The sequence below is a fragment of the Hippoglossus hippoglossus genome, unplaced genomic scaffold (genome assembly GCF_009819705.1).
Source record: "Hippoglossus hippoglossus isolate fHipHip1 unplaced genomic scaffold, fHipHip1.pri scaffold_69_arrow_ctg1, whole genome shotgun sequence".
NCBI lineage: Eukaryota > Metazoa > Chordata > Actinopteri > Pleuronectiformes > Pleuronectidae > Hippoglossus > Hippoglossus hippoglossus.
Window position 1 is genome coordinate 1 of NW_022986828.1, and position 14101 is coordinate 14101.

General features: G+C 40.9%; 1 protein-coding gene across 1 annotated transcript; it reads right to left on the reverse strand.

Moving 5' to 3' along the window:
• Positions 1 to 848: 848 nt before the first annotated feature.
• LOC117759029 (tumor necrosis factor receptor superfamily member 11B-like) lies at positions 849 to 9354 on the reverse strand. The gene is made up of 4 exons (XM_034581015.1): positions 9172 to 9354; positions 7278 to 7505; positions 6520 to 6664; positions 849 to 1631 (listed from the first exon to the last, which is right to left on the reverse strand). Exons 1-4 carry the CDS (start codon positions 9352 to 9354, stop codon positions 1393 to 1395), a joined length of 795 nt encoding a protein of 264 aa, XP_034436906.1. The 3' UTR covers positions 849 to 1392.
• Between the last annotated feature and the right edge of the window lie 4747 nt (positions 9355 to 14101).

Genomic DNA, 14101 nt, shown 5'->3' on the forward strand with positions numbered 1-14101 from the left:
AATTATTTTTAACACTGTCTAAAACAGACTGATGCACTCTGTCTCTCAAAACATTAAAACCATTTTCCCCCTGTATTGGAAACAGTAGAAATAAAAATATATGAGCGTCTACCAAGAGAAACAGTTAATTGGTGCATAACAATTGAATTTAAGTACATCTTCTGCTTGACAGCCTGACTTTTTATTTTTTAGCATAACTTCCCAATTTCAAATATTCCTATTTCACAACACCTTATCGAAAATTATGACTTTTTTTCTCGTAAATTTATGACCTTTTTTGTAATATCACAACTTTACTCTCATACATTACAGCTAGTCAACCTGACACCAGTTACAGACCCAGGACAACGAGAGCTGTAGCTGATGAAATTACAGCTGAACTGACTTGCAGAACATGATGGACATCAGAAAACCGATGTCGGTGGAGAGTCATTGAGTTTAATGTGAAGAGGATATTATTTCTTGTTTCTCTCGTGTCTGGATGTTGTACGTGCAGCTCGGTTTATAATTGACATTGACATCCTGGTGGTGGCTCTGAAAACACGGAGCAACTTTGGGAATCCCAACTGCTTTCAATTTAACATTGTTGCTAAACGGTTCCAGGATTTACCACAAACTATCTGCGGTTGTGTCGTCCACAGGAAGACAATTTGTGAATGAATGTTTGAGGAGCATCACCCTCGGCTACAGTGTGCATGAGTGTGCCTGGTACGTGTGTGTGTGTGTGTGTGTGTGTGTGTGTGTGTGTGTGTGTGTGTGTGTGTGTGTGTGTGTGTGTGTGTGTGTGTGTGTGTGTGTGTGTGTGTGTGTGTGTGTGTGTGTGTGTGTGTGTGTGTGTGTGTGTGTGTGTCTTCAGTGACTCTCCCGGGGTATTCAGTGTCGTATCTGAGGCTTCTCCTCTCAAATTAATTGTCAGCATCTGTCATAGTTAAGGTCTGAGTAACTGAAACTAACCAGCCCGCCTGTTCTCTCGTTTCTGCTTGACTCAGTTTCCTCTGTTTTTGCGCTCTGAGGATGTGACAGCTAAAGGAGTAATTGATCCATCATGGGTCATTATGACAGGATTGCTGTAAACACCCCGTTCAACTCTTTCACTCTGGAACTTCTTCCTCCTCTTGTGTTGGTTTTACAGGCACGCAAGAATTTGGAAAAGTATGGAATTTGGACAACAGACCTGACCGAGGAAATCCCCTGCCTTCAGGAATGAAATGACCACACGTCGAAAATAATTCAGCTCTGACGGATTCTAAGTTGTTGACAATTGAGGTTTGCTCAAAATCATTATCACGTGTGTGTGTGTGAGTGTGTGTGTACTGTACAAATGATCTCCAGCCTGCTTTTGTTCCTAAAACCCTCCATATGCTGACGATTAGACATTGAGCCCTACTTTAGCTAGTTGAAGACAGTGTTCTCACCAGTGTGGCACAGAGTGTGATGCTGGGAGCACTCCAGTGTTGCCGCCTTGTCCTGGCTGCCGCAGAGGCTGTCTGAAGTGGACGTGCCCCACCTCAGCGTCTTCAGGCCCAAATCCGAGCAGTTTCTGTGGCGCTGACACGGCTCGGTGGCCGAGCTGCCGGCGGAGAAATGACCAGGCGGACAGTGCTCACACGCGGTGTCGCTCACTGGTGTACCTGCAGGAGAAACACACAGGGTGGTCTATTGATTTTATGAAGGAGAACATGGCTTTAAATGGATTTATACAGCTTAAAATCAATGGTATCATTTATGATTAGACACTCAATCATACAGATTTGTCATCACACGTCTCTTTTTGTGACATCTCAGCATTTTTCTGTGTGAACACAATATGCACGTTCAGCTCGTCCAAAAGGACAAAGTGATTCCAGGAACGTCAACCACAGCATCATCTGACAACCCGTCACAATCACAGATGACTGTGTGATTCTGATGACTCACTTACTACAACAGCTCCTTCGTTTTATCTTGCTTGCAAACCACAGTACTTGAGTACTACTACTATGATGACAAATCAAACTGCGCCACATTGTGCTTTTTCAGATTGACTGACAGGAAAATCATCAAAACCCCCCAATTGTCTTTGAGTTTGTATATATATATATATATGCTTTAAAATATTCAGTAAAACACAAGTGAAACTACTGTAAGGTCTTCAGCTCGAATATTTTGTGCAATAAAAAATAATACATGTCGGATTTATCCAAATGTTTATGTACTAAATTGAAAATACAATGTCTAAATATCTAAAGTGATTGAGAAGAAAACTCTTTTCATCTTGAGTGAAAAGCAATGCACACCCTATGCACGCTGCATATATCCCAGTAAGGCAATGCTAACTTTTTATATTGTAATAATGCTATTTCATTCAAGTGACTGCATCATGACGTCACTTATCATATGACAACATATGATCGTGAAACATTTTCTCATCAATATAAGATTGTCTCTATAATTTCTGGATTTATCTTGGAAAATGTGTTACTCTGACCATATATATATATATCTATATTTTTTTTTTCCTTGACCTTTGACCTCTCAACTCCAAAAGTTAATCATCCGGGAAAAAAACACTCTAAAGTAAAAGAACAAAACATTATCCTACTTGAACCGACGTGCTGAGACATGAATGTATTTTATACACATACAATGAAGTCATTATATAATTCAAAAGTAACATCTGAAAAAAACTAAGAATTTACTGTGAAATTTCTCATTATATATAATTGATTATTAGTTTTTTATGTCCCTTCTTATATAGTAATGTGACCTACAGGCAAATATTTATTCAACAGCCGTTACCATGTTGACTTTACAGTAAACGTAAATGGCATCATGATGACCCAGGTAGCGGCTCACATCCTCATTTTATTTTCACCTCTGACGTGCTGAAGTGAAAGCGTTGTGGAGGATGAGCAACTCATATCATATTTAACCTTTTATGAGTTTCCCGCTATCACGGCACAGGGCGTTCTTTCTTTGAAAACACTTCAGCATTTGGCATTACACCCAAAACCATATGCTGATTTGCAAAGTGATAATATTTCCTGTGCCACTGCTGACAGAGGAGGTACAGTTTGAGAACATGTCAGCGTATCTTCAGTATGGTTTCATATGCCGGCATCGAGTTTTTCTTCTGAGATTTTCCTCTGTCACAGCAAAATCTGCATGTTAGCACTTTATTGTCTGAAGAAAAAAGCTCTAGATACCATTTAAATAAGTTTGTCTACATTGTGTTGTATATTCATGAACTAAATTAGGTTAAGTTAGATGCACAGATTAAAAACTATATTAATAAAGAAATGATTTGTCAATTAATCAATTAGTTGATTGAAAAGAGCCATCTACCAACTATTTTGTTAATCAATTGATTGTAATCAATAGTAAACTTAATATTAACTTGATTAATATGTTGTTCCTGACATATCCTGTTATCTTTTTTTATATCTCTGGTTTGATTTTGTGTTGATTTGACTGCAACTGCAAATAAGAATTTAATATACATATCCACTATCTTTGAATTTTTCCGATTTCTTGCACAAAACAAGCTATTTAACGACATTAAACTGTGCTTTAGGGAACAAGTTTGGGCACTTTTACTATTTTACAACAATTTAGATAAAAAAGGAAAACCTAAGATTAATTGATAATTATCAATTGATTGGTTGGTTCTCTCTTATATACTATGTTCTTTTCTAGTTGCTTCTACGGGTTTACAAAAACCATAGAAGGACATAAAACTTGCAGAGAAAGAATGAAAACTAAACCACAACTCATTACATAACAAGTTCTTACAGTTTTGAAGAGGGGAATCCCCTGAATTGCTGCCTCATGCCTGCAGAGTTTCATTAGGCCTTCAAGTCAAATTGTTTAGATGGAACAATGTAGTGGAAAAAGCTATGTCATCTTTGACTGGTGTCTGCGGCGCAGGGGTCCGATGATGATAACCACCAGCGTCGATGGAAAATGTTGTGTCATCGATGCAGAGCGGCTGGATTCTGGTTCTCAAGTCTGAGATGAAGTCATGACAAAGTGCAGCGCCAGTTTGTGCTGTGGTTCCAGTAGAAATATCAGATTCTGTTTCGCTTAAATGTTGAAGTTCAGCACCGGCCTGTGTTTATGTTGCCCACAGTCACGGGTGACGCACCAAAGGAAAGAATCTGCCTGGAATATCAGGGCACAGATCCACCATGATAATGTCACCCTCGACCGTGCCGACCTTAATAATTAGCTCATACAGCATTTGTTGCCGGATCGTGAGGGAAAACGCTGATGTTGACGCCGCAATAAGAGAACCTGTGATTTCAGAATAACATGCAACCACTGACCAAACATTACTCACATATTCTAGTCCGTCAAGATCAAAATTATCTCACTCCTTGGAGAGAGAAAATCATTTCCCATACATCCACCTACAATTCTACAAACCTGCCCGTCTGTGTGAAACGCATCTCTCTCTAGGAGTTCACCAGGTGGCTCAGGGAAGTGCACTTCCAAATTAGTTGTGATGTGTGATACGTTAAAAATGGAATAAACATTCGACTCTCGCTCTGTAGCAGTCAGTGGGTGGGGGGGGGATCTCCGTCATGGGAAGACCATTAATAGAATCATTTCCTCTTAACTACCAATTTGAGGCTGGATGCTTTATCCTGAGTTTCCTCTTTAGTAAAGTTGTAAATCATTTATGTTCTTGAAGAGGAACTAGTGACGCAGCACTTTGGAGAAAGTCCCATCGCTGGTATGATTAAACAGAGTCTTCCCTTTTAATTGATGAAACTTTTAACTTAGTACTTGGGCTGAGCGATGTATGAAAAAGTATATCAAGAAATCAATGATTGTCATGATAAATGTAATTATTATTATTATTATTATTATTATTATTATAAGTTTAAGGACAGATTTTTGCTCCAAAGTGAAGGTTGTGGTTTTAAACTTTTCTTTATGAGCAGAGACAAACAGCAAAACATTTTGCAAATCTGAAATAGATTAATTGTGTTGTTACCTTATCTCTACGGAGTATATCGATATATATTGAATCTAAGTTGTATAAAATCATAATAATTGATAATGTTTTATTGCCCAACCCTACTTATTACATAGCCTACAGCACTATAAGACCATAACTGCCACCAGCTGATACTCTTGCTGACAGACAGGAAACTGAGCTTGACTTTTTAAATGTCTTCACATGATTGATTACTTTTTGAAATATTTTAAATAATATTTTATTCAATTTATATATCATATTATTATAGCCAGGTCTCTAAATCATGAATAGAAAATGAAATGATGAGTTTCAACTCAGAAACATGTATTATAGCAATAACTAAATGTATAACATTACTACCGCAAACCCAAAGTACTTGTCTGGAACTAGAGCATATACAGGATACACTGAGTATTTGTCACGCATGTATTATGCAATACTGCCACTCACAGTGCAGGTCAGGTGTGGTAATGCAACAAAGAAACATGTGTGTGAGTATTAACATTCAGACCAAAGTTCTCATTGCTTATCTTTGTCACGTGTATCCACGACAACAATTATCTGCTACAAATTTCACAAGTGGAAATAATAAAAAGATTAAATGAAAACATACTATTCCCTATGACATTGCTATTGACTATGGGCTGACTCTCTTCCTTAAACTGTCCCTCAAATCACTGTGTGTGTTTGTGTGTGAGACAGATAAAGAAAAACTGGAACAAGGGTCAGGACAGCGTAATATGAAAGTGTGATCAATAACTGATGTGTGTTTTATTTTAGAAAGATAATGGTTCCTCACAGACATGTCAGGAATTTAAATGGCTTGTGGACGGGTAAAGCAGAGGAGATTTATATTCAAAATACTGAAATCCCATAGAGTACATACTGAACTTGAATGTGCATACGTGGGTACAACACTAATAAATACTCACAGATACATGTAAGCTATATATATGGCAATAAGCGCACATATACAGAGCACTTTCTCACATTTACAACCTCTCTCAGGTTGTATGCTGAAATAACTCCTTATTATCCCTGGTGTACTACAGATATTTACTGTTATTGCTTGTTTTTCTAAAAATCTCATGTATATGTATATGACTGGATAGACAGAAGACCTACAAAATAACTGGTTGCCTTATTTTTTCTTTATCAAATTTGCCCAGACAAGTGACCTCACCGAATAATCGTCTAAATAAACACTCTCCCTGAGGAGATCCGTCTGGCAAAATCATTTAAAATCTCTCGTAAAGACACATTTTTATTGGTTTCCTTTTCAGGATTCACCTTCAACCCTTTATTTATACTTACTTTTAATCTAGCTCTGATCTTATTTGTTAATGTTTATGTTTCAATCATCCTATTTTTACTCATCTTTAACATTTTTAGTCTCATATTTGTGCTCTGATGTTTGTCTAATCCTATCTGATTTTCTATTGAATTTTTAATTTTCAACATATAAATCACCTTGTCACTATAAATATGTTTATGTATATATTTATAAGTACATATAAAGTTAATTACTATTATATTATTATCAATGAAGGTCTCACCTAAAGCTGTCACTCCGTAGCCAGGTGGACAGGTACTGTGTGTGATGCAGAACTCCACCACTAGGTGGAAACCTGGGGCACACGCACACAGCTGGTCATGGGTGCTGTTGCACTGCTGCCTCACGAGCTGCCTCTCCTTACACACCTGAACACAACAGACACACAAGGTCACACACTACAGACGTATTCACACAGACACCTGCAGTTACTTTTACACAGAAATAAAGAAGAGTCATATATATGTATAAGTACACTAATGAAATACTGGTGGGAATTATGATGCAGCTTCACAGGAAAAATCATGTAAAGGCCCAGAGCCTGCAGCAGGAATATAAAAATAAGCTTGAGTAGTTCAAAACAATACAGAGAACAGAGCCGACCAGTGGACATGTTGCGTAATTCATCCAGTGGCAAAGAGGAAGTCATTTGTTCTCTGTGGCGAGATCACAATGTGCACCACAATGAGCACATGCAGACGTTACTTTTAGAAGCTGCAATTGAAGTGGAAACACTGGTTTCCAAAAAAATAACAGATGCACAATAACAAAATGTAAACAAACAGCATCTAAGGAAAAGGCACGAGAAAAACCACAGAGGAGTTCCTGACCATGATGTGCAGCAAGTTCATATTTGGTCGATTCACTCAAATGGGTGTAGATACACAAAAACAGTAAGTCACACTGCTTGCGCCGCAAAATGCAGCTCATGGGTCTATTCAGAAGAAACCAGAGAGATGCTATTTTTGGCCTCGTACATACCGAGGTGCAGTATTGACACGTATCCCCCCAGTGCCAGTTCTCAGCGAAGTGCCTCTCGGGACAGGGTTGGCACTCTGTGGGCGTGTCAGCGGTGCAGTGTCGCTTCACGGCCGTGCCAGGAGGACACTGGTCGCACAGGAGGAATTCGGACGTCACAGGGTCGCGGTGCTGGTACTTCGGCAGGACTTCCTGTTGCTGGAAGGCCCAGGAAAGAGAAGCTGTGAAGAGCTGAAAGAGAGAGAGAGGTGACAGAAATCTCAGATGAAAGCGGTGACAGAAATCTCAGATGAAAGCCATCTCGTGCACAGCTCCAGTTTGGCTCGGGAATTTTTATATCTTTGGAGGACTCGCCAACTCAAAGCTTCCTCTAAGCGAGAGTTGAGGGAAAGTTCGGAGCTGAACGTTGAAGTTCCTGGTGGAGACGCAGTGCTGAAGTGGTTTCCTGTGCTTTGCAGTCCTGGGAGATATTCAGCAGCAGTTTTATGGAGCATAACTGCACAGGACCGACCTTTTTAACAGTGATGACTGTACTTCTTTAAATCTTTAATATTTGCTGGAGGCAATATCGGCCGTTTGCATGACCTCAAATCACAATGATTACTCTAATGTTGCAGCAATCTTAAAAATATAAAGTGTGTCACACTGCCCCGTGTTCTCTGACCTCACCTCTCCTGCACATGTCAGCAGCTCTGGTAGATAGGCCGCTTTGTAGCTGACGTGATTCAAGGGTGATCTACAGCACAGTACTAACGCCCCGGAGCAAGAACACACCACACCCATATATCTCTCTCCACCTAAAGCAACCCATTCATATGGACGCACAGCTCTGCCATGGACATGTGCAGCCACTTCCTCAAAAACAAGCCCGTGTATCATCAGCAGCAGGAGCTGAAGCGCTTTGGGCGAATCTAAAATTTAAGATATCAGTTGGTGAACATGTTTGTCATGCAACCATGCAGCTGGTTAGAGGACACATGCCGACCAGATGTCACACAACGGCCTCCTTCCACCCTGAAGGCCCTCAGCCATCGGCTCTGTGGACTTTCCCATTGGCCGGGACACATCCTCACTGCTCCGACAAACTAACAACAGGGTGTCGTTGCATTGTGTGTGTGGTTTTCAGCTTTCCACAATGCTTCTTCAAAATGTAATGTATCCATACAACAAACAACTACAGAACATTCATGTATGTCCGTGCATGCCTGCACGTATGCAGAAAGGACTGTGTGTATGTGTGTGTGTGTGTGTGTACATCCATCTTCACGTCCAATTGCCGTCTTCCTCAGTGCCGCTCTGTGCGCTCTGCGGTCTCCGCTGCTGGCTGCTGTTCATAAAGAGAACTATTGGAGGTCACTGGGCTTTCCCCATCCACCACCAGAATACAAAACACTCACCCACTCCGCTCTACAGTTTACCCGCCGATCTCTATTGATCTGCCTATGTGTGTTTGGGCTCATCTCATTTCCCTGCAAGTACATAACGTACAACCACAAAACACTATCTACTACTAAAGTATGAGTTAGTGAAATAAAGGTTAGAGTTAGTCCTCCGGGAAATCAGTGTAAGTCAACGTGTTGTCCTCTGAAATCATACAGACACGATTGTGTGTCTGTGTGTGTGTGTGTGTGCTTCTTCCCCATTTGCCCTATTGATCTTATCATCTATTAATGCATGTGCGTAACTGCATTTCTCTTCTCTAAAGATAATTCAGTAAACGATACATAAATTCCTCTAGTGAATTTATTTCATCTATCAGCCTAAAATTATGTAAAACACACAAAAAAAGGACAAAAATGTGTTGGTTTACTTTGAATTTTTCTATTTCTGTTTCCTTTTGCGACAGAGGTCATTGAAAAAAAGAGACAGTAAAAATAGATGAATGGGTTTCACACACCATAACAGAAACCAAAGCTTCAAACGGCCTCGCGAGCGCGGTGGTTTTCCCGGCAAAGCCTATCGACCTCCGAGCACAACATTCGGTGGCTTTCATCCACAGCGACTTGCTGCGCAGCTCCCCCGACTGCGTGTGTTTGTTTGTAGCATGGGTGGCCCCAGCGGGAATCAAACCCACAATCATAGCCTGGCTCTTCAAATTAAGAAGCGTATGTACACACTATTAAGCCGTGAGACCACATCCAATCAATTCAAGGACATCTGGAGGACGGAGCGCACAGTGGATCGACCCATTTTTTTGGGGGGGGGGGGGGTTGGCAAACCTGTGCTCAGTTACACTTGTTGCTTCGACTTGAATCTTTACTTCGAGTCAGGATGAGTTAGGAACTGGATCCTCCGCTGATTTCAGAGCCAATGAGACTGAGCACAGGTGGAAGTGGTTGGGTCGGTAGTGTTTTTCAAATCCTAGCACATAGTTTGGCTTCTCTGCTGTAGGTCACAGTGATGTAAGGTAAAAAAATATATACATATTCAATTCCAAACTATTAAAAACACAATAGAGGGCCTGTAAACATCTCTTACAAACATTGCATATGGACGCTTGACTCCTCCTGCAGTGACCGCGGGTTCGATTCTGATCTGGCCCTTTGCTCTGCATGTCTGTGTGTCTCCGGCCCTTTGCTCTGCATATCTGTGTGTCTCTCTCCCCATTTCACGCTTGCTCTGTCCTTAGCAAAATACCACAGAAATATTAAAAAAGATTGATAAATAGATAAAAACACGGCTCACCGGTTTGACACACCCGAACATAATCTACTTTAATTGTTTATGAAATCGGAAAAAAAAGAAGAAACAAGCAGGCCTGGCAGAAACGTCAACGCTGCTAAATGTAGCGTACTGCTAAGATAAAGAAAAAAATTGAGGTCATCACCAGTGAAGCATGTGAGCTCACACCCATGCAAACCTTGGTAGTCTGGCAACAATTAGCGTCTACATTCTGCACCGAGTTTCCAGGAAGATGATCAACAGACGTGTCGTCTCGTGAGACATGATCTGTCTCTAATCAAGACAAGATTAGTGTCTGATATTCAGTCCACCCTGGGTAATGACACGGGGTAGTCGAGTCCAGCAAGAGTTCAAATCTAAGAATATATGTCACAAAATCTCTGGAAATGTTTAATTTATTTGTTATCTGATCGCGGCCAGTTTCCCAGACCACCCTGCGCAGAAGCCTCCTGCTCCAGAAGACAAGAAGAAAAGTCAACTTCTGCGAGCATTGACTCATTGGGACGACGTCCGTCTATCAGCGGCTGAAAGAGATATTGAACTCTTCACCCTCCTCGTCGCCTCAGAAGATGCCATCTGACGACATCGTGGACGACCGCTGGAAACCCAAATTACACAGCAGATAGGGGCCACTGACAGACGTAATTACACCGTCAGCATCATCACAGCGACGCTCGGTGAGCAGCGCATCCTACGTGGAGCGCTGCCAGCTGAGAGGAGAGGACGCATTGAAAAAGGTAACGATACAGTCTTACCTTCCCTGAGCAACTATACTGGGAAGATGCACTTGAGCAAGGCACAGCAGCTGCTATGAAAATGATAAGAAGAGTGTGAGGTGGAGCTGCTTGTTGGAAAAAGCAGCCTCACTCACTTTTCAATAATGGTTCAAATAAAAACGCTTACAATATTTGTAAGTTTATGTAATCCCTGCTGGTAAATCTTAAAACCCAGCTGAGGGACAACTTTGTGTTCATGCAGGGCAGAGACAGTTTTTCTTACCAGTCCTCTAACAAACAACACGCGTTATCTCACAGATGTTAAACTTCTGCGGGAAACAAACAACAGCACACGTGTGTTCCAGGCCTGTGACAGGGGCCACGCCGCGTCCAGGAGATGGACCACACTCGCCACAACAGGCAACAGCACGCGAGACACAGAGGGAGATCCAGTCTGATTCTTACTGTTTACGGTTTACTGTCACTGAGATGTCGCCGTCCACAGTGTTCGACTGCAATACTTCCTAAAATAAAAGACTGGGGATGATTTCTGTTTGTCAGTTGTGAAAATATGTGCAGCGATGTGCAATGATGACGTAGACGTAGTAAGCGCTGCACAACATATGGGCTGCAGCAGCAGCAGACACCTGGCATACGAAGCCCCAAAAAAATGATGACCGATGTTTTCCATTTGAGATTTTAAGAGTAGCATCTGTTGAATTCATTAAAGAATATGAATAGGAATTAGGCCAGCACGGTAAGGCAGAGGTAAGCACTGTCTCCTCTTTGCTGTGTCGCCTCACAGCAGGAAGGTTCCTGGTTTGAATTCCAGTTTTGCAGAGGCCTGACTGGAGTTTGCATGCTCTCCCCGTGTCTGCGTGGATTTCCTCCGGATACTCCAACAGGCCGATTGCTGTTAGGTTGAATATAAGCACGGTGTTTGTCTTTATATGTTGCCACTGTGTTACGCTGGAATAACATTTTCAACACCTGAAGCTTTGCATTAAATAATGTGCAAAAATCATAAGCCAGGCAGCTCGATAAAGAATAATATCAAAGTTTGCCAAGTACATTTTACTTAGTTTTTATGTGATGCAAAAGGTATGAAATAGAAAAATATGATACAGATGTTTAACAGTTTGGGGGGAAAGTAAATGTAATGTTAATGTAATTCAGTAAATCACAATTACATTTTGAAATAGTAAACATCTTCTTCTTCCCTCATGCTGGCAGTGGAACTTTGGAAAAGAATCGCATCCAGAAGAAATTAGCCACAGTGTTTAAGTGACTTCCAGCAGATAGAGTCAAGGCTCAGGGTTACGGTGGACGCGGAGCTCGGTGAAACTCAAAGACGGGGGAGAATCTGAGTTTTGGCTCGCCTGAGGTCAGCTTTAACTTCATGGCATGAGGAGAAGAGCGTGGCACAAAGGGACCAAACCACACGACACCAACTTATCCAGCAGCCACATGGCTTCAGTTAACTGTAGAACGCAGGTGGTCTGAGGGGGGATTCCAACTCTTGGACGTGTGCGTGCATGTGTTAGTGTGTGTGTGTGTGTGTGTGTGTGTGTGTGTGTGTGTGTGTGTGTGTGTGTGTGTGTGCGTGTGTGTAAGAGAGAGAGAGAGAGGGAGAGAGAGAGAGAGTGTGTGTGTGTGTGTGGTTCATGTGAATAAGCAATATAATCTTTTTTTTCACTCACACAGAGACAGAGAGAATCTATAGGACATGATACTCAGCTATATCATAAGACATCTATCATCACACTGTTCTTCATAAACCTATTATTTCGGTAACACAACCAGCGTTATGATAACTGTGCTGTTCAAAATCTGAACGTTTTTATTTTCACACTGCTTTTAACCCTAACTCCACATTGTCTGCCAGTATATGACAAACATGTGTCTGTTAACATGTTTTTAAGCTTGTATAATGAATTTATCAATGTGTAATGAAACATGGAATAATTGATGAATCCTTCAGTGTCTCTGTCAATAGCTTCTCAATAGTGATATTTACTCGTTCTCTCTCTTTTGAAAGATATTGAACTCAATATATTTGTGTTTTGGGATGTTGGTCGAACAAAATAAGAAATCTGAACGTGTCCAATTGAGCTTTTGTATGTTTCTATTTCCTGTCATTTAATGAACCAAATGATTAACCAATGAATAATCTCTGAAGAAAAAAAAGCAAATGATCATAGTTTGTTCGTTGTTCATTTTCATTTGTTGCAGAAAGATTTCCACCAGTGACTAAAATGCAGAATAAGAGACATACAATTTTTCACAAGGATAACCAGTGGAATGTTAGTCAAGTAATGTACTTAAATATACTTTATGTATATAATATTGTACAGCAAAACCTGTCTTGTCATATTTGAAATTATACTAATTTACTCCAAAACTTTCAGAAATATCTTGAGCTCTGCAGGAGGCTGAAAACCACTGGATGAAACGAACAAACTGTATGTAAAATTATTTAAAGTATCTACACCTGTAATATTCTTAGTTACAAGTACTTTTCAAGTACACTTTGCTTCCGATCATGTTTAGGTGCTGGATTTGTACTTATAAGTTGAGTATTTTACAGAGTGGTATAGATACTATTACCTAAGTAAAGGATTTGAATACTTCTTCCATCTCTATTTATAGCACATGATAACCAGCACTGGTAAGTCAAACACACGTGGATAGAAATAATAAGTAGCTGCATTTGTCCCAATGCTTTACATGTTCAAACAGGAGGATTAATGAATCATATTCCCTATCTGTCGAAATATCAAACACAAAAACATCCAACTGGTCAGATGACCTTTCAAGACATTTGCATCACATCAGTTACACTGTTTTTACTATGACTCATACAGAAGTCAGATAACACAGAGACTGGGGCCTGTGTGTGACCATCCCTCACACAACCGCTGCAGCTCTGTTGCCTACTGTGTTGCTGCTCTTTGTGTCTCTATAATCACTACACACACACACACACACACACACACAGACACACACTGGATCAATGAGTTCATCCCAACCGTGCCACACACATAAGCCCCCCACACACAATCACACACACACACACACACACACTTCTGCTATCAGCACTGTTAAAGAAAAGAGGAAGTTAAGTGTGTGTGTGTATATGTGTGTGTGTGTGTGTGTGTGTGTGTGTGTGTGTGTGGCAGCTACTTCCAGAGGTAATCGTTTCTTTCTGAATAAACGTCTCTACTTGTTTGTTGAACATGTTGATCCTGTATCTTTACACACCCTCCACACGTCGGCCTCACCCCCCTCCCTGTGTCTCACCCTCACTTCCTCACCCCTCTCTCCACAGCCTGACTCTTCTGGCCTAGTAACCTCTCCTCCGCAGCTCCGCCTGTCTGCGTGTGAACCTGTTGCTGGGTTTAGGGAAGTTCGCGACTTATACCAACGGCT